This window comes from Podarcis cretensis (genome assembly GCF_951804945.1).
Source record: "Podarcis cretensis genome assembly, chromosome: 8".
Classification (NCBI taxonomy): Eukaryota; Metazoa; Chordata; class Lepidosauria; order Squamata; family Lacertidae; genus Podarcis; species Podarcis cretensis.
In genome coordinates, this window is record NC_137177.1 from 88,406,082 (window position 1) to 88,425,789 (window position 19,708).

The 19,708-nt window shown below is 48.7% G+C and overlaps 1 protein-coding gene across 1 annotated transcript in view; it reads left to right on the forward strand.

Moving 5' to 3' along the window:
* Window positions 1-19,708, forward strand: part of ARHGAP25 (Rho GTPase activating protein 25) — a 36,796-nt gene that overhangs the window by 1,484 nt on the left and 15,604 nt on the right. Inside the window, exons 2-4 of the mRNA XM_079987487.1 lie at window positions 12,037-12,236; window positions 18,563-18,653; window positions 19,196-19,315. Coding sequence (XP_079843613.1) covers window positions 12,037-12,236; window positions 18,563-18,653; window positions 19,196-19,315 — 411 coding nt within the window. The remainder of the gene's footprint in view (window positions 1-12,036; window positions 12,237-18,562; window positions 18,654-19,195; window positions 19,316-19,708) is intronic.

The window sequence follows — 19,708 nt, forward strand, 5'->3', positions numbered from 1 at the left end:
TCTCTCTCTCTCTCTTCACACAGGTGAGGCTCTAGGGCCTCATAACTGGGGTGTGAAAGTAGCCACCCCATCTCCCATCTCTCCTCAGCACCTGACACTCTCAGATCTGCTGCTTCTGTGAGTTGAAATGCAGGACCTGCTACAACAGCTTGTAGCCATGGTGGCAGCGGGCCATATTTGGGGCTGGTCTACCTGTGTCCTGTGCTCTTTCCAAGGTGGAAGAAGGTGCCCCGGAGCCAAATCCTAGGGGCCAAGGGAGCTTTGGTCCCCCCAATAAAATATTTGAGGGGGCTAGACTGGTGACTGGGAGCGGCCGCCGAGACCATATAACACCGGTCTTGAAAGACCTACATTGGCTCCCAGTACGTTTCCGAGCACAATTCAAAGTGTTGGTGCTGACCTTTAAAGCCCTAAATGGCCTCGGTCCAGTATATCTGAAGGAGCGTCTCCTCCCCCACCGTTCTGCCCGGACACTGAGGTCCAGCTCCGAGGGCCTTCTGGCGGTTCCCTCACTGCGAGAGACCAAGTTGCAGGGAACCAGGCAGAGGGCCTTCTCGGTAGTGGCACCCGCCCTGTGGAACGCCCTCCCATCAGATGTCAAAGCGATAAACATCTACCTGACATTCAGAAGACATCTGAAGGCAGCCCTGTTCAGGGAAGTTTTTAATATGTGACATTTTAGTGTATCTTTCATCTTTGTTGGAAGCCGCCCAGAGTGGCTGGGGAAACCCAGCCAGATGGGCGGGGTACAAATAATAAATAATAATAATAATAATAATAATAATAATAATAATAATAATAATTATTATTATTATTATTATTATTAAAATGGTGTGTGTGCACCATGTCATGTGATTGATTATGTTGGGTGGGGCTTACCTGCCCCCCAATATTTTATTCAAGTTGGCACCCCAAGAGAGTGTATTACCTTTGCTACCTGCTTTGCACGAACCGTCTCTTTTTGGAGGTGGGCACACTGTGGAGCAGGGACGCGGGTGGTGCTGTGGGTTAAACCACAGAGCCTAGGACTTGCCGATCAGAAAGTGGGCGGTTCCAATCCCCGCAATGGGGTGAGCTCCCGTTGCTCAGTCCCTGCTCCTGCCAACCTAGCAGTTCGAAAGCACGTCAAAGTGCAAGTAGATAAATAGGTAAATGGGAAGGTAAAAGGCGTTTCCGTGCACTGCTCTGCTTCGCCAGAAGCGGCTTAGTCATGCTGGCCACATGACCCGGAAGCTGTACGCCGGCTCCCTTGGCCAGTAAATCGAGATGAGCGCCGCAACCCCAGAGTCGTCCACGACTGGACCTAATGGTCAGGGGTCCCTTTACCTTTTCCTTACACTGTGGAGCAAAACATTCTTCTGCATTAGTGCTGTCAAACATTCGGATTTTCTGCCATTCTGTCTACCGTATTTTTCGCACTATAAGACGCACCTAGTTTTTGGAGGAGGAAAACAAGAAAAAAAATATTCTGAATCTCAGAAGCCAGAACAGCAAAAGGGATCGCTGCACAGTGAAAGCAGCAATCCCTCTTCCTGTTCTGGCTTCTGGGATAGCTGCGCAGCCTGCATTCGCTCCATAAGATGCATACACATTTCCCCTTACTTTTTAGGAGGGAAAAAGTGAGTCCTATAGAGCAAAAAATATGGCAAGCTTCTAAATGTGACCAAACCAAGTGTCCCCCCCAAAGCACAGGAGATGCATGAGGGGTGATGATATAGCAGCAGGGTGTGCAAAACAAGTAAGTCTGTCTCCTCCTTCTAACGCTGCAATCAATAAACCCACTTCAGCTGTGCTAAATCCAGGGGCACTTTATTCTGAGTAATGGCACCAACCATCGTGCCATTTAGCACGTTCTGTCTGCTTCTCTTGACGTGGAGAAGGTCATCACGAAATAAACCGAGAAAAGGTTTCACAAAATAGCAGATGTTTCCAGCACTAAGGTTTTTTGCTGAGCGCCTTGAAAACACGAAGCGCTGCTTCTTCCTGCTTGTGTTTTGAGAGCCTGCGACAGGAAGCTCCCGGAAATGGCCTGCAGCCGACATTTCGTGCCTGAGCCGTTTTTTTCAGTGTGCAGAAAATGCCATCAAGGCATGTGCAGGTTACCTGCAGTTGCCTCTCAAATTGAAATATGAGGTGCACATTTTGCAGCTCTCTTATGAACTTGCTCTTACATCTGTAAGTTCTCCAGCTTGTAGCTAAGCATCTGTTGCAAGCCTATTTGCATTCGTTCCTCCATTGTTTTCGCTGTCCGTTCTTTTGGAATCAGCGGTGGGCTGGGGGGGGGCATCAAAGCAGTCCAGAAGGCAGCCCACGGGTTGAGATTTCCTGCTGCATGGAGATCATGCATGGGTGAAGGGGAGTGGGGGGCATGTGGGAAATATACATGGAAAGTGTGTACAGTGGTACCTCGGGTTACATACACTTTAGGTTACAGACTCCGCTAACCCAGAAATGGTACCTCGGGTTAAGAACTTTGCTTCAGGATGAGAACAGAAATCGTCCGGCGGTGGCAGCGGGAGGCCCCATTAGCTAAAGCGGTACCTCAGGTTAAGAACAGTTTCAGGTTAAGAACGGACCTCCGGAATGAATTAAGCACTTAACCTGAGGTACCACTGTACATGGAAAGTGTGTACAGTGGTACCTCGGGTTACAGACGCTTCAGGTTACATACGCTTCAGGTTACAGACTCTTCTAACCCAGAAATAGTACCTCGTGTTAAGAACTTTTCTTCAGGATGAGAACAAAAACCACGTAGTGGCAGCAGGAGGCCCCATTAGCTAAAGTGGCACCTCAGGTTAAGAACAGTTTCAGGTTAAGAACAGACCTCCAGAACAAATTACGTTCTTAACCTGAGGTACCACTGTATTAGAATGGCAAAACAAACTCTGCGAATTGGTAGAAATGGCAAAATTGACAGCAATTATTAGAGGTCACTCAAATCAGAGAATAATCAAAAAGTGGGATGGAGTGAAGGAATACATGAAAAAATATTATTCCGGAATTGAAATATTAATAGAAAATGTGTAAAACGTGCAGGGGTAAGCAAGAAAATAACAATAGAAACAATTGAATAATTATTAAATTATAGCAACACAATAAGATGGAAGAAATAAAATAATGAGATCACGCATGGGTGAAGGGGAGTGGGGGGCATGTGGGAATCTATAATATTATTTATAATATAAATTTCTTAACTGCGATGTATTTACATATAGCAAAGGGAAGCCTAGAGTAATCATGTATATTTTAATTTAGGTAATCTATGTAACAGACTTATGTTAGAAAACAAATATGGATTTTGAATTTGAAAAAAGAAGAAAAAAAGAACCACAGTTCTTGAGCAACTTGTTTGGAGAGATGGACTTTGTGCAGAACCGGGGTGCTAACCTTAGACCAGCTAAGCAGCTGCTAGAGCAGGGGTGGGCAAGGTTTACTGGCCATGCGCCGGATCACTCCCATGGAGATTGCCCGTGGGCCAGACTGGCGCAGCACGATGCTAGAAATCGCGTTTGCGCATGTCTGCAGCGCCAGAAATCACTTCTGCACATGCCCAGACACTGAAAATTGCGCCTGGGCAGAAACACTTTTTGGTGTCTGGACATGCTCAGACGTGATTTCTGGTATCTGCACATGCGCAGATGCGATTTCCAGCGCTGCTTGGTAAGTCCCCGCACTGATTTAATGCAGCATGGGGGGGGGACTCGCCGAGCTGGTGGCTCGGTTTGGGGGCGGTTCGTGGGCCGGTAAAATGGCCTTCGTGGGCCGCATCCGGCCCAAGGGCCACACATTGCGTACCCCGTGCTAAGAGTGCAGACCTCAGAGAGGCTCAGTTACTGACCTTTGAGTGGCACAGTTTTATACAGATTAGTTTTTATTATATCCTATAAATTTCGGATACTTTGTTTTTATTTTATATTTTGAAAGCTCTGACTTATAAAATAATAATAATAATAATAATAATAATAATAATAATAATAATAATAACAACAACAACAACTTATTCATATCCCGCCCTCCCCAGCCAAAGCTGGGCTCAGAGCAGCTAACAACAGTAAAAATAGCACAGTTTACATAAAATCACAGTCAATTAATTGAAATACATTCTAAAATCAATTCAGAATCAAATTAATGGCAACCACTTGGCTAGAGTTCTGTGAGGATTACCAAAGGAGGGGAGTCAGGCTGTGCCTTGGCCAAAGGCCTGGTGGAACAGCTCTGTCTTGCAGGCCCTGCAGAAAGATGTCAAGTCCCGCAGGGCCCTAGTCTCTTGGGACAGAGCGTTCCACCAGATCGGGGCCACGGCCGAAAAAGCCCTGGCTCTGGTTGAGGCCAGCCTAACCTCTCGGTGGCCTGGGACTTCCAAGATGTTTTTATTTGAAGACTGTAAGGTCCTCCATGGGACATACCAGGAGAGGCAGTTCCGTAGATACGAGGGTCCTAGACCCTATAGGGCTTTAAAGGTCAAAACCAGCCCCTTAAACCTGATCCTGTACTCCACCGAGAGCCAGTGCAGCTGGGTGAAAGTGATCCTGCAGCAAGGACCCTGTAAGGAGTCTCGCTGCGGCATTCTGCACCCGCTGGAGTTTCTGGGTCAGTCTCAAGGGCAGCCCCAGGTAGAGCGAGTTACAATAATCCAGTCTGGAGGTGACCGTCGCGTGGATCACAGTGGCTAGGTCAGGGCGAGAGAGGTAAGGAGCCAACTGCTTAGCTTGGCGGAGATGAAAAAAATGCCGCCTTTGTTATAGCTGCACTCTGCGCCACCATAGAAATTCCTTGGAATGCTGGAAGATTCAAGAGAGATAAAGCCCTTCCATAGCTCAACTATAGAACTTGCTCCCATAGGACCAACCTAAATGGCTTTAGAAGATGAATTCGTGGAGGGGAGGGCTATTGATGGCTTTGCTCTGCCTCCATAGTCAGAGGCTTCTGAATACCAGTTGCTCTGAACCTCACAGGAGGGGGAGAGTTGCCCTTGTGCTTGAATCCTGCTTGTGACTTTGCAACAGGCCACTGTGAAAACAAGATGCTGGATTAAATGGGCCATTGGCCTGATCCAGAAGACTTTTTTTTATGTTCTTAAAAACAACAACAGCCCTTTTTGCTGCAATATTTTCCACCTCACCCCCCTTGCAGACATTTGTGCTTCTGGGAAATAAAGAGTGTTTTCTCCAGCAGATGAAACAGCTTCAAACCTCTGGGAGGTTTAGATCAGAAAATGGTTCTTCTCTGGAAGGTTTCTTTTCTTTAAAGGAAAAGACCTGATTATGGATCTCTGGTGTCTTGCCTTGATTGGGGCTTTGTGAGACAGATCAACGAAGCTCCCGCTTCACAAAAGCTGGGTGGCTCATCCTGTCGCCATTTGTTCTTCCTGCAGCCTTTTCAGCCAAAAGGTTGATCATGACAAAGGCAATGAACTTCAAATGCCGAGTATCAGAGGAAGGAGACAGTACGTTAATTCCACCTTACTTGATAAGACAAAAAATGGACTCTGAGCTTACAAAAGAAACACAGAGTGCAAATGAGTCAAAGCAGGCCAAAGGTGCCTGCGTCTCACTTTCTCTCTCCTGCCTCCGTTACCACAGTTGTGTGTGTGGTTGATCAATGACTCAACAAGCATTTGGACTGTTTGGAAACTTCACTTGCAGCTCAGATGCATAGCTGTCAACCGTCCCTTATTTGGCGGGAAAGTCCCTTATCCCAGCGCCATGTCCCGCTGCTGTCCCTTATTGATGATGTCCCTTAAATTCCCCGGGTTTCAAAGGAAGCAGCTCCTGTCCCTCCTCCCTGCCGGCCAGGGAGGAGGGAGGCTCCAACTGTGTTGCTTGGCTGCGTTGCTCACCCAATAAGGAGTCTAAGAACGACTGGGGGTGGAGCTTGCATGCCTTGTGCCAATCAAATCGGCCTCGTTGCCTGGGGACTCGCCTTTGCTCAGCGCTTCCCAGCAGAGAGGTGACGGTGGTTTTCCTTGCTGCTCCCCCTTTGCCGGTTTGCTGCGCTGTGGGAACCACCACTTGAGACTTCGTTTGGCTGCTGGGCTGGCTGGGCTTTTTGCCTTTGGCTCGGGAGCTGGTTGACTAAATTCCCTTATTTTGGCTGCTGGTCCCTTATTTTCAAGGCTGCTGGTCCCTTATTTTCAAATCTGTAAGTTGACAGCTCTGCTCAGATGCCGTTTCTGGACATTGGAAGCTGCCCCATATGGAGTCTGATCCATGGTCCTTCCACGACAACCTCCCCCAACTGCATGCCTTCCAAAAGCTTGGGACTACGACTCTTTTCAGATCCAGCATCCTAAAGTTGAGCTGGGTGGGGCTGATGGGAGTTGTAGTTCAAATCAACATCACCATAATTTTATCATTTATACCACGCCCATCTGGCTGGGTTTCCCCAGGCACTCTGGGCAGCTCCCAGCACGGAAAAATGTTGTTTTTTGTGAGAAAAGAAAAGAGTCAACAACATCCCCAAGAACATCAGTGAGGTTACAGGGAACCAGACAGAGGGCCTTCTCGGTCGTGGCGCCCGCCCTTCAGATGTGAAGGAAATAAGCAGCTATCTTATCTTTAAAAGACATCTGAAGACAGCCCTGTTTAGGGAAGTTTTTAATATTTGATGCTGTATTGCTTTTAACACTCGATTGGGAGCCACCCAGAGTGGCTGGGGAAACTCAGCCAGATGGTGGGGTATAAATAATATATTATTATTATTATTATTATTATTATTATTATTATTATCTGAAGAATCAGGTCAATGGCCCATCTACTCCAACATCTGGTTCTCATGGTGCTCAACCAGATGCCCCAATGGGGAAACCTGCAAGCAGAATTCGAGCAGAACAGCCCCCTCCCCTCCTGTGGTTTCCAGCCAGGGGCATAGGAAGGGGTGTGTGGTGGGTGCGGTCCACCCTGGGTGTCCCCATTGAGGGGGGTGACAAAATGGCGGCCGGCACTCACCGTAGGGCCTGCAGCGTGCCAGAGTTACACGTCTCAGGCACCCGCAAGCTCCATGATGTCTGCCCACTGCTTCCCCAGCTATAGGGCAGCTGAGGCCTTGGCCCCCGTGGCACACCCCATCCCTAAGGGTGCCGTGCCACGCCCCACGCCCTGTCCTGTCCCTATGGGCACCGCGCACCCCATCCCACTCCTCCCTAAGGGCGCAATGCACCCTGTTCCTATGGGTGCTGTGCACCCCGCCCCTATGGGTGGTTCACCCCACACTGGGCGCCCCAGCCCAGGTGCCCAAGAAGCTTTCTCTGCCACTCTTTCCAGCAACTGGTATTCAGAAGCATGGCTGCCTTGAACTGTGAAGGAAGAACATGGCCTTTGTGGCTAGGAGCCCTCAATAGCCCTCTCCTCCTCCATGAATTTGCATGGGTTTTCTGGTGCGAAAGGAGCTTTTAAATTCTCTGCCTTGCTTGCTGGGCAAGGCCTGTTCAGCACTCAGACTTTAGAAGGCAAGGGGATTCTCTTTTTCTCATCCTTGCACCCGCCTCACCACGGGGGCAGCTCCAAGGGTTTAGGTATACAGTGGTACCTTGCGTTAAGAACTTAATTTGTTCTGGAGGTTCATTCTTAACCCGAAACTGTTCTTAACCTGACTTTAGCTAATGGAGCCTCCCGCTGCCACGCGATTTCTGTTCTCATCCTGAATCAAAGCACTATTTCTGGGTTAGCGGAGTCTGTAACCTGAAGCATCTGTAACCCGAAGTACCACTGTACACACTTTCCATGTATACACAGAACCCTTGTTGGAACAGAACACCTGTGTAAGATGCGTTTGCACTGCGTTGAATTCACATAATAATAATAATAATAATAATAATAATATCTTTATTGTCATTGCCCCCTCTCAGGGACAACGAAATTTACTTGGCTGCTCCATCCACCCAGGTAGGGCACTCCACACAAAATCAGAACAACTATAAAAACACTAATTAAAACAATACAATATAATACAGCAAGGAAGATTAGATGACTTTCAAAGTCCAGGTTTCCCATTCAGGGCCGAGATCGCTCTGGAGAAGAAGCTGTTCTTGAGACGGCTCGTTCTTGTCTTCATCGTCCTGTATCTCCGTCCCGACGGCAGGAGCTCAAAGAGACAGTGACCAGGATGTGATGGATCTTTTACTATGTCCAGTGCCTTCCTATGGCACCTTGTGGCATAAATCTGCTCTAAGGTGGAAAGTGGGCAGCCAACAATGCTCTCTGCTGCCTTAACAACTCTGCACAACCCCATCCTGTCCTGGGTAGTACAGCTTCTGTACCACACACATAAGCCATAAGTGAGCACGCTCTCAGTGGCGCAGTGATAGAAGGCAAGCAGCAGTTTCTGCGGAAGATGGTTTTTCCTTAGGATTCTCAAAAAGTACAGTCTCTGCTGCGCCTTCTTCACAAGCCCCCTTGTGTTGACACCCCAGGACAGATCCTCTTGTAATTCAATACCCAAAAATCTGAACGTTGTTACCCTCTCCACACAGACCCCATCAATCAAAAGTGGCTGGACATTGCTCTTCTGTCTCCTGAAGTCCACCACAAGCTCCTTTGTCTTCCTTGTATTTATGAGCAAGTTGTTAGCTCTGCACCACTCTGTCAGCCGCTCCACCTCATCTCTGTAGTCCGTTTCACCCTCCCTTTCAGAGATGAGCCCAATCACATCTTACCCACAACCTGATCCACAAGCCTCCAGCAGAGGGAGCTCATTAGCTATTAATGATACTTAACATTTACAGAGTTGGGGAGAGTTTTATGCATTACCTGGTGACAACAGCCCTGTAGAGCAGGTCAGGCCCCATATTACAAGTACTGAACCTGAGCAAGAGCCCGCGTGACATGGGCAGTTGAGTCTGCCTAGTTTCTTGCTCACCTCTCAGCAGCTGCAGAGTCGCACTCAAATCAGTTTCGTTTCCACTTTGCATGGCTGCTGTGTTTCTGCCGAAGCAAATATTTGAATGGCCTAATTTAGCCCTTGACACTTTGGGGAGGAGCCTTAGCCTGAGAGGGCTGTTGCTGTTGTTGCCTTGGCTTCAACAGCATCTCCTGTTAAGGGATTTGGGGCAGCAAACTTGAGGAATGAACGGCCTGAATGCAGGGCCAGATTTAGGTTTGATGAGGCCCTAAGCTACTTGCCGATTGAAAGGTCGGCGGTTCGAATCCCTGCGGCGGGGTGCGCTCCCGCTGCTCGGTCCCAGCGCCTGCCAACCTAGCAGTTCGAAAGCACCTCCGGGTGCAAGTAGATAAATAGGGACCGCTTACCAGCGGGAAGGTAAACGGCGTTTCCGTGTGCGGCTCTGGCTCGCCAGAGCAGCGATGTCACGCTGGCCACGTGACCCGGAAGTGTCTCCGGACAGCGCTGGCCCCCGGCCTCTTGAGTGAGATGGGCGCACAACCCCAGAGTCTGTCAAGACTGGCCCGTACGGGCAGGGGTACCTTTACCTTTACTTAAGCTACTGAAGGTAAGGGGGCCCTTTATATGTCCAGCTGTCCTTTGTCCACAACAAATTGTCACTGTTTTTTGTATTGAATATATGCTATTTGACGTTTTCATCCCCAAAAAGTTTTTGATTTGAGTTTCTTCTGAAATGAGGCTGCATCTTAATGTAGTATTTTAATCAATTGTTTTTATACCCAGTGTTAGCCGCCCTGAGCCAGGTCTTGGCTGGGGAGGGCAGGGTATAAATAAAATTTATTATTGTTGTTGTTGTTGTTGTTGTTGTTATTATTATTATTATTATTATTATTATTATTATTATGTAATTTATGGACCTAATAGGAATCTAAAGCCATTTTATTTGTTTTTTTATCTTATATTTTGGAAATGTACATCCAGGTTTTTTTCCCTTTAATTTTTTGGGGCCCCCCAAGAGAGTGGGGCCCTAGACTATAGCTTGTTTAGCTTCTACGTAAATCTGGCACTGCCTGGATGGAGATCCAGATAACACAACAGAAATATAAAAAACTGCATGGCATGGAGAAAGTGGATAGAAAAAGGTCCCCACCCCACCCCACCCCATTTCCCATAGGAGGCTGTTATGGCCACCAGCCAAGATGGCTTACAAAAGTTATTGGCATCTGTCTGTCTCAAGAGATAATGGAGTGCACCTCCGGGGATTAAGTTAAACTGCTTTGTTACATGCTACAACCAAGTGATGGGGCCCTGCAGACAAATGAATGGATCTTCCCTCCACAAGCACCCATAGCTGCTAGGAAGGAGAAGAGCCAGCGAGACGGTGGGTGAGCTGAGCTGGAAGATGGCTGGCAGCTAGAGACACAGAGACCTGCTAGTTCTGTGCTGAATCCAAAGCTGCAACTAATGGAGAAGAAAGATCTGGGGTGTGAATGCCGTGAGCCCCAGTTTTATGCTCAGGTTGTGTGTTGTCAGCATCTGTCTGTCTTGAGAGACAATGGAGTGCACCTCCAGGGATGAAACCAAACTGCTGTGTTAGCAGCACCGAAGTGGTCTCCCTGGGGCACAAGCCATCCTGGTCTGCCCAGATGCCAAGACCCCACTCTCAGCCTCACTGATGTGAGAAAGCAGAGCAATACATTTAGCACCAACAGGAGTTGCTGGAAGGAGGCGTACAAGGCACCATCCGATCGCCTTAGGGACTTGTTATGTACTGAGTTGAATAGGATCCAAAATGCAGCAGTCTGATTGGTCCTAGAACAATAGGATCCAGAATGCAGCAGTCTGATTGGTCCTAGAACAATAGGATCCAAAATGCTGCAGTCTGATTGGTCCTAGAACAATAGGATCCAAAATGCAGCAGTCTGATTGGTCCGCAGGAGCCACCCAATGCAGCTCCAGGTGGAAGTGAATCCACAACCTGATTGGCCTACAGGAGAATCCCGGAATTAGCCCATTGTGTAAATAATGTATATAAGGCAGACATTCTGGGGGAACTTCCATTCCTCCTCACCATTATGAGCTGAATAAAGAGCATGCAATCCACACTTGACTCCGAGTATATTTCAGGACTCCACTCCAGATTTGTATAGGGTTTACTCCTTGGCCTTTTCTTCTCTTGAAGATATCCTGCAAAGCAGTGGAGGTTTAGGACCAGAGTTTTCCTTCTCCTAAAGGGCTTCCTTCCCAGGGGGATGAGCCCCATCTGCCCCTCATTTCCCTCCTACAGAACATGCAGAAACCACCCTTCTGACCATTGGATCCACTCTTGGTCTCATCCCCTCAATCTGCTGCATGTGCAGGGGGACGTCCCAAACTCACTGAGGGTTTGAGGCCCACTGGCCACCTTCACCTGGTTTAGTGGGCCAGTGAGAGCTGTTTCCTGGGCTGTGGCCACTGTCCCACGCTGACAGCCTTTAGGAGTCACAGGTGAGAGCTGGGGGGGCAAAAGTGTGCAAACTCCCCCAGAAGGAACATTCCTCCTCTCACACCCCCAAAGATAAAACAATAAAATTATCAATGAGAAGAATGAACAACAATAATTTTAAACATTCAAAAGTTAAAATAACCGTAGACTAAAAACAGGTTAAAACTCCCATCAACTTTCTGAACATCTGATTAGGTTTAGAATCATTCAGTTGGAAGCAGCCCTGAGAGTCATCTGGTCCAACCCTTACAATGCAAGAATCTTTTGCCCAGTGTGGCATTCCTGGCACGGGACACAAATGTCCTGCCCTGATTTTTCTTGGTGGCTGCCAAGGAAGGCCCCCAGCAGGTCTCCCTCATTCCTGAACAGCCGCATTTAATAAGAAAATCTGATGTCCTGGTTGGCAGCTTCTTTCGGTTGCTTGCCTGCATTTGTGAAGACGAACGCCCACGCAGGAAAAAGGAAGTCCATTTGAACAAATAGCTGCGGTGGCTTCCTTTCTCAAAGCTACGGGCTGCCGCGAGCCCCGCCATCCGCCAGCAATATCTCCTTGGACTCACTCCTCTGCTCTTTGCTCCGTCTGTGCAATGGTGGGTTTTCCTCCCTGACGGACCTGAGCCACTTCTGGGCCAGAAACGCCCCCTGGCTTTGCTCTCTCTCTGTGTGTGTGTGTTCTCCCTGCTCCAGCTCATTGCCTCTTGCTTCTCCCCCAGTCCGCTCCCAGAGCATGATGGCCGTCGACCCGAAGGGCTCGGGGAGCTGGCCCCATCCTCCCAACCTTCTGGAGCGGCCCCTGAAGACCGGCTGGCTGAAGAAGCAGCGCTCCATCGTCAAGAACTGGCAGCAGAGGTACTTTGTCCTGAAAGGCCAGCACCTGTATTACTACAAGGATGAAGAGGACCTCAAGCCCCAGGTACTGTTCAGGAAGAGGGTCCAGAGGGATCGCCCTGGTGGTCTGGGCTCTCCATGGTCCAGGGGGAAAGAGCTCAGTCTCAGGAAGAGATGGCCCAGGATGTTCTGCCACCTGAGGACCAACAGCCACCTGAGGTGACTGAAAATGGCCAGGGGTTGAACCCCCGGTGCTCTGAATGTGGAGAAAAAAGGAAGCTGGAGAGGAGCAGCTGGTGGGGCAGTGGGCGACAAGCACAGGAGGTGGCGAAGGGAGCGCCCTTGAGGCCCCCAGATCTGCTGCCCCTACCTACTGTCCCAAGCCTGCCGCCTGAGGCAACTGCCTCACAGAGCCCCATGAGTGGGCCGGCCCTGGTGGCAGGAGAGGCTGTGAAAGCAAAGTCAGTGAAGTTCTTGTGAGGTGAGCTTGGGGGGGGGGGGAAAGGGCTGATTATATTGTCACACCTCAGTAGAGAGAGGCAAGATGGAGCAGCCCCCGAATTCTTCCCTGGCTCAGATTGAAATCCGAGCCGGAGAAGTGATTCTGGCTTGACTCCTGCAAGTTCTCTTCTGCCCCACCTGCAAACTAGTGGAGCTGCTTCTCTTTGCTAGCTTGTATGGGGAGGAATCTTGCAGGGGCAAAATCCAAAGGGTGGCAGGGGGGCTCTTTTTTTTGCCCCTGTAGTGCAGATATGGGAAGGACAGGGGAGATGGGCAAGCCACTTTCAGAAACCATGGTTTGATGTAGCCTTCTTTTGAAACCAACCAGTGTTTCCTAAAAACCATGATTCCTGCTCTGAACAATATGACAAACTAAGATTCAGGGAAAGTGGGCAAAAGGGTGGGGGGAGCTGGCTGTGAGGAGGGGCTGGGGCAGGGCTTGTGGAGGCTCCTCCTTGCTTACGCAGATCTCACTATCCTGCAGCTCTCATAAAGTGTGAACCAGATTCTGAACTTTAAACTTCTTTGGTAATGTTATCCAATATAAGGCCTTGTTGGTTTCCTCTGCATCTAGTGGCGCCCCACTGCTGACGTTGGTAGTTGGCCACAACCTATATCTATCCTGTTGTTGCTTATGGAAAACTGCATTTTGATACATTTTCCCCGCCAAACCAGCTTCAATCTGAATTGAGAAGAACGATGACACAGCTGCATTTTTAGCTGGCAATGTGTACACAGCCTTGGTGGCATTTTCATGTTTTAAGTGCTGAACAAGTTGCCGGCGTCATAAGCTAAATATATACCCAGCTTCCTTCCCCATTTCACAGAGCAGCTGGTATTACACTGGCGGACTATAAATTCTCCTTCTTTCATGATGTAGATGAAGATTCACGAAACCAGATTTTGTGACGCCGTCACCAGAAAGTTTGCTAGAAAACGTTTGTAGAATGTTTGCAAAATAATAAGCTGCCCCCTTAAATGGATTCTACCATTGGGCAGCTCACTCTCACAAGCTTTAGCCTTGGGCAAATGTTTAACGGCGTGAATGAAATTCACCAAGGACAAGTCTTTTCAAAGGGCTCCTGAACAGAACCTCCATCTTCAAGAGAAGTCTATCTCTGAGTTTTAGATGCTGGGCACAAAGAGCGGGAGAAGGTCACTGTTGCCTTTATGCCTCTGCTGCTGCTGACCACAAAATGTGGGGCTAGAATGATGCACTTTGCTCTGGCTCACCAAGACAGTTCTTTTATTCTTACTTTTCTGCACAGTGCTGGGGGTGGGGGAAAGGCCTTTCCAGTGGTGTCCAAACTTTTTTCAAAGAGGGCCAGATTTGATGAAGTGAAGGGCCGTGGGGGCCAACCAAAGTTGTTGACCTTTTTTTACGATTGATGTTTTTAAGCTTTGTTGAGGTTTTTTTAGGATTTTATCCCAGGAAATAACCTGACTGGCGGGCCAGAATTAAGCCCCCGAAACGGACTTTGGACATCCCTGCTCCCACCCCAAACCAAATTACCTCTAAAGACCCTCACTCATTGGCAGTGATCTCGCCAGCCCCTGCTCAATAAACTCTTCACTAAAGGTGCTGACTGACTTATAATAAACAATGTGCCCCAAACAAATCAAGACCTGCTAAAATAGAAAAACATGGGCCCGGATCCTGTGCTTCGAGCAGCAGGTGAAAATCTGCAAAGATCAATAGGTAGAGTCACCTAGAATCACAGAACTGTAGAGCTGGAAGGGAGCCCTGAGAGTCATCTAGTCCAACCTGTTGTAAACAAAATTGCCCTTTTCCCTTATGGGGTATCCAAGAGCCCATATAGAGGTTCCCTATTGGTAGGAGAAAATAACAGAGGCCAACCAGAGAATATTGAGAAGCAAAGCAGCTAGTAAGCTTGATCTTTATTGATCTGTTGCAACAGGGTGCTCCCCTCACATGCAGGAAAGGAGGAAGGACCCAGAAAAATGGTGTGCAAGGCCTTATAAAGACTTTTGAAATTGCCACCCTGTAGATCAAGACGCGGGTGGCGCTGTTGGACGCGGGTGGCGCTGTGGGTAAAAGCCTCAGCGCCTAGGGCTTGCTGTTCGAAAGGTCGGCGGTTCGAATCCCCGCGGCGGGGTGCGCTCCTGCTGCTCGGTCCCAGCGCCTGCCAACCTAGCAGTTCGAAAGCACCCCCGGGTGCAAGTAGATAAATAGGGACCGCTTACCGGCGGGAAGGTAAACGGCGTTTCCGTGTGCGGCTCTGGCTCGCCAGAGCAGCGATGTCACGCTGGCCACGTGACCCGGAAGTGTCTCCGGACAGCGCTGGCCCCTGGCCTCTTGAGTGAGATGGGCGCACAACCCCAGAGTCTGTCAAAACTGGCCCGTACGGGCAGGGGTACCTTTACCTTTTTAGATCAAGACCACCCCCAGAAACATCATACATACATCACAGAAGGGGTGTAACCTAAGACCACCCCACAGATACATCATAGCTACATCACAGAAAAGGCGGTCTAAACAGAAATTTAAATGTTGTTTATCTCTTGTCCTTGTTTATCTCCTGTCTGGCAGGTTACTTGATTGGATTTCCTGGGTAGCCTGGTCATTCTTTTGTAGTGATAAATACTTAGTTCCTGGGCCAGGTCACAGGCTCACACCCTATTCATATCTTAAATGCGTCCTTAAGACAGGATTTGTGAAGGAAAGGACAATGGGGAGGCTTTTCCAGTTTGACCTTGCAGAGAAAACATTTGCTCAGTTTAGGAATCAAAATGGTTCCAGGTTGGCCCTCCCGTGCTGATCTATGTATGTGCATTGTTGGTTCACTTATGAGCAGTAAAGGTAAAGGTAAAGGTACCCCTGCCCGTACGGGCCAGTCTTGACAGACTCTGGGGTTGTGCGCCCATCTCACTTAAGAGGCCAGGGGCCAGCGCTGTCCGGAGACACTTCCGGGTCACGTGGCCAGCGTGACATCGCTGCTCTGGCCAGAGCCAGAGCCGCACACGGAAACGCCGTTTACCTTCCCGCTGGTAAGCGGTCCCTATTTATCTACTTGCACCCGGAGGTGCTTTTGAACTGCTAGGTTGGCAGGCGCTGGGACCGAGCAGCGGGAGCGCACCCCGCCGCAGGGATTCGAACCGCCGACCTTTCGATCGGCAAGCCCTAGGCGCTGAGGCTTTAACCCACAGCGCCACCTGCGTCCCATATATCTAAGACCATAAAATTCCTATCACAAACCCCTTGCCATGCAGGAAGAAGCATTCATGGTGTGGTGGAGATGAACTGCCATCAAAGGAGCAGGGGCTGGTTAAACAGTTGGCAGTGTTGCAGTAATTTATGTATAGGTTGGGGGGGTTGCCCCTCCAGCAGATATCATGCACATGCAGCCCACTACCAAAATCAGCACAATCACTTTTGTGACTGTTGTGATTTGTCCTCACAAAACACTTCATCACAGCTTCTTCCTATCTATTCAAAGGGCCTTTGCTGCACAATACCAAATGTAAGAATTCACTGATAAATGTATCTATGTACTGGCTCACTGGGGAAACTTCAGAAATTCATATAGACATGTGAGCTCAGCTACTCAGCTGCCCCTCTGCCTGAGTGATAATTCCTGGCATCCTCATACCTGAGGGCCAGACAGGTAGCCATTCCAGAAATAACAAACCCAGATGAAGACAAAAGGGTGTGATTAACTTGGCTGGGAAACAGGGAAATATAAATACAGTCGTACCTCTAGATACGAACAGGATCCATTCCGGAACCCTGTTCGCATCTAGAGGTAAACGTAAGTAGCGATGGCACGTCTGCGCACGCGCGCTTCGCTTTTCGCCACTTCTGCGCATGCGCGTGATGTCATTTTGAGCGTCTGCGCATGCGCAAGCGGCGAAACCCAGAGGTAACGCTCTCCATTACTTCCGGGTTGCTGAGGAGCGCAACTCAAACACACTCAACTCAAAGCATATTTAACCCGAGGTATGACTGTATCTCTTTTATTATACTTGATGGGTGTTTGGTGGAGGGCAAGGGGAACCATGGGGCAGGGTCCAGGATGCTCACATTACTGCCACCAGACCTTCCCTTTCATGATGTAACAATGATGTATTAGTGATGTAGTTTTGGGGGGGTGTAACATGGGGATTGGACGCAGGTGGCGCTGTGGGTTAAAGCCTCAGCGCCTAGGGCTTGCTGATCGAAAGGTCGGCGGTTCGAATCCCTGCGGCGGGGTGCGCTCCCGCTGCTCGGTCCCAGCGCCTGCCAACCTAGCAGTTCGAAAGCACCTCCGGGTGCAAGTAGATAAATAGGGACCACTTACCAGCGGGAAGGTAAACGGCGTTTCCGTGTGCGGCTCTGGCTCGCCAGAGCAGCGATGTCACGCTGGCCACGTGACCCGGAAGTGTCTCCGGACAGCGCTGGCCCCTGGCCTCTTAAGTGAGATGGGCGCACAACCCCAGAGTCTGTCAAGACTGGCCCGTACGGGCAGGGGTACCTTTACCTTTACCTTTAACATGGGGATTAGCAGCTAATAAAAGTTTGGGTTCTCTTTTGTTTGGGGCTTCCATCTTGTTCCAGCTTGTGGCAGGTGGGAGTCCTGTCGCGACAGTCTTCAATAAAGACCAAGCCTACTGGCTGCTGTTTTGCTCTGGTATTCCTGGCTGGTGTCCTTGTTCTTTGTCCAAGGGAGCCCTCGGATTTCTCCGTTAACAGCAGTCTCATCTGCCTGAATCTGCTCGGCTTCTCTGCCCTCACCAATATAGTTCCTCTCTTCTGATTTCACTTCCCATTTGCACAGGTCCGTCCTGGGTCTCGCTCCACCCACACGTCTGCTTCAACCTCCTGCTGCCTTTGGCTTCTGCCACAATGCTTCCTGTGGCAGGAAAAGACCCTGCAACCCCACACACTTAATCTGTCACACCCACGAGTTATCTGGCAATGATGTGCAATCTTCACGATAAAAAATACTTTGCACTTTTTTTATTTTTAAGTGCAATACAGTTGAGTAACCATGAAAACACCCAAGGCAGCCCTTGCTACCAGTTTGGCTCAAGTCATCTGCCTTTTCCTCGTGACTGCCCTGACTCATGACGTTGTCGTTTGAGCTCTTCCTTCGGCATGAAGAAAAGGCTGGATCTCCCTTCATTGGGGCAGGGTTGAAATTCCACCCTGCCTGCCCCCGCCACCCAGTTTCCCAAAAATATTTTCCCCTTGCAAAAAACAGGGACTGATTTTCTGTTCCTTTCTGGAGTGGGGAGTAATAGAATTATAGAATCGTAGATTTGGAAGGGACCCTAAGGGCCATCTAGTCCAACCCTCTGCAGTGCTGGAATCACAGCTGATGAATCAGTGACGGGCATGGCCATCCAAACTCTGTTTTAGAATCTTTCAGCAAAGAAGAGTCCACCATCTTCCAAGGGAGTCCATTCAACGGTCAATAATAAAATATTGCTTTTTTTTGTTTTCAAAGATCTTTATTGAAACTTACCATATATACATAATAACCAAAATTCCCAATGATTCCCTCGCATAAAATATAATATCTAAATTACAACAGTTGCATAATTATACACTTAATTATAAAACCCATCACCCACCCTCTACTTCCCTCCACAGCAATTAAACTTCTGTATATTTCTTTCTACCTTTCCCCCCTTGCATTCTATAATAAGTTATTTTTGTTAAATTCTGATTTTTCTTTCTTTATTTGTTTCGTTATTGCTTACATTTTTTATTCTAAGCCTATTAACATGTCATTTTTAGAACAAGATTTTGACATATAATCTTCGAAATACTTCCACTCCATTCTTAACTTTTGATTTGATTGATATCTTATAATTGAAGTTAATTTTGCCAATTCTATATACTCACTTAATTTACAAATAATAAAATATTGCTTTATGTTTCACACTTGCTGCTGTTTCTGGTTTCAGGGATCAATACGCCTTCATGGAAGCTCCATCAGGGAGGTGGCAGCCACAGGCTCTGATGAAATGGGGAGATTTATCTTTGAAATCATCCAAGGTGAGCAGCCCTCAATGACATGGCAATTTCAGATACAGGTAGGTAGCCGTGTTGGTCTGACACAGTAAGGTAAAGGTAAAGGGACCCCTGACGATTAGGTCCAGTCACTGACGACTCTGGGGTTGCGGCGCTCATCTCGCTTTACTGGCCGAGGGAGCCGGCGTACAGCTTCTGGGTCATGTGGCCAACATGACTAAGCCGCTTCTGGCAAACCAGAGCAGTGCACTGAAATGCCGTTTACCTTCCCGCCGGAGCAATACCTATTTATCTACTTGCACTTTGATGTGCTTTCGAACTGCTAGGTTGGCAGGAGCAGGGACTGAGCAACAAGAGCTCACCCCATCGTGGGGATTCGAACCGCTGACCTTCCGATCAGCAAGTCCTAGGCTCTGTGGTTTAACCCACACTGCTCCTCTGAGTCACTGCCATATTTTACAGGCAAAAGCCTGTGGGGGAAAGACATTAGTAGGGAGAGAAATCCATCTGCAGTGGTTTCTGCACTTTCCAGGATGAGTAACTTGCTTTTTTCCACCCCCACGCAGGCATCTCGGGAGACCAGAATCGAGCGGGACAAGACTCTTACGTGCTGATGGCCAGTTCCCAGTCTGACATGGAGGACTGGGTGAAATCCCTCCGCCGCATGGTGGGGTCTCCCTTAGGAGGTAAAGGGGGATGCAAAGCTCTTTTGCATCAACATACTGTTGGTTTAATGCACTTTCCATTCATTTCAGTAGGACAAGAGACATTCCCACCTTTTAGCTTTACATCTTCATCACTGCGGGATGTCGCAGGATAAAATTTCCTGTGATGGAGGTTTCTGAAACTCTGAGGATGTGAGAAAGCTGTGGGATTGCAGCATTGTGAGAGCTGTGTCGTAGCCAGCCTCAGCAATGCACGAATTGTTGTTCTGCTATTCATTACCCGCCCTTCACCCCAAGATCCCAGAGTGGGTGGCATCATTAAAACACAATACAGTGGTACCTCGGGTTAAGAACTTAATTCATTCTGGAGGTCCATTCTTAACCTGAAACTGTTCTTAACCTGAAGCACCACTT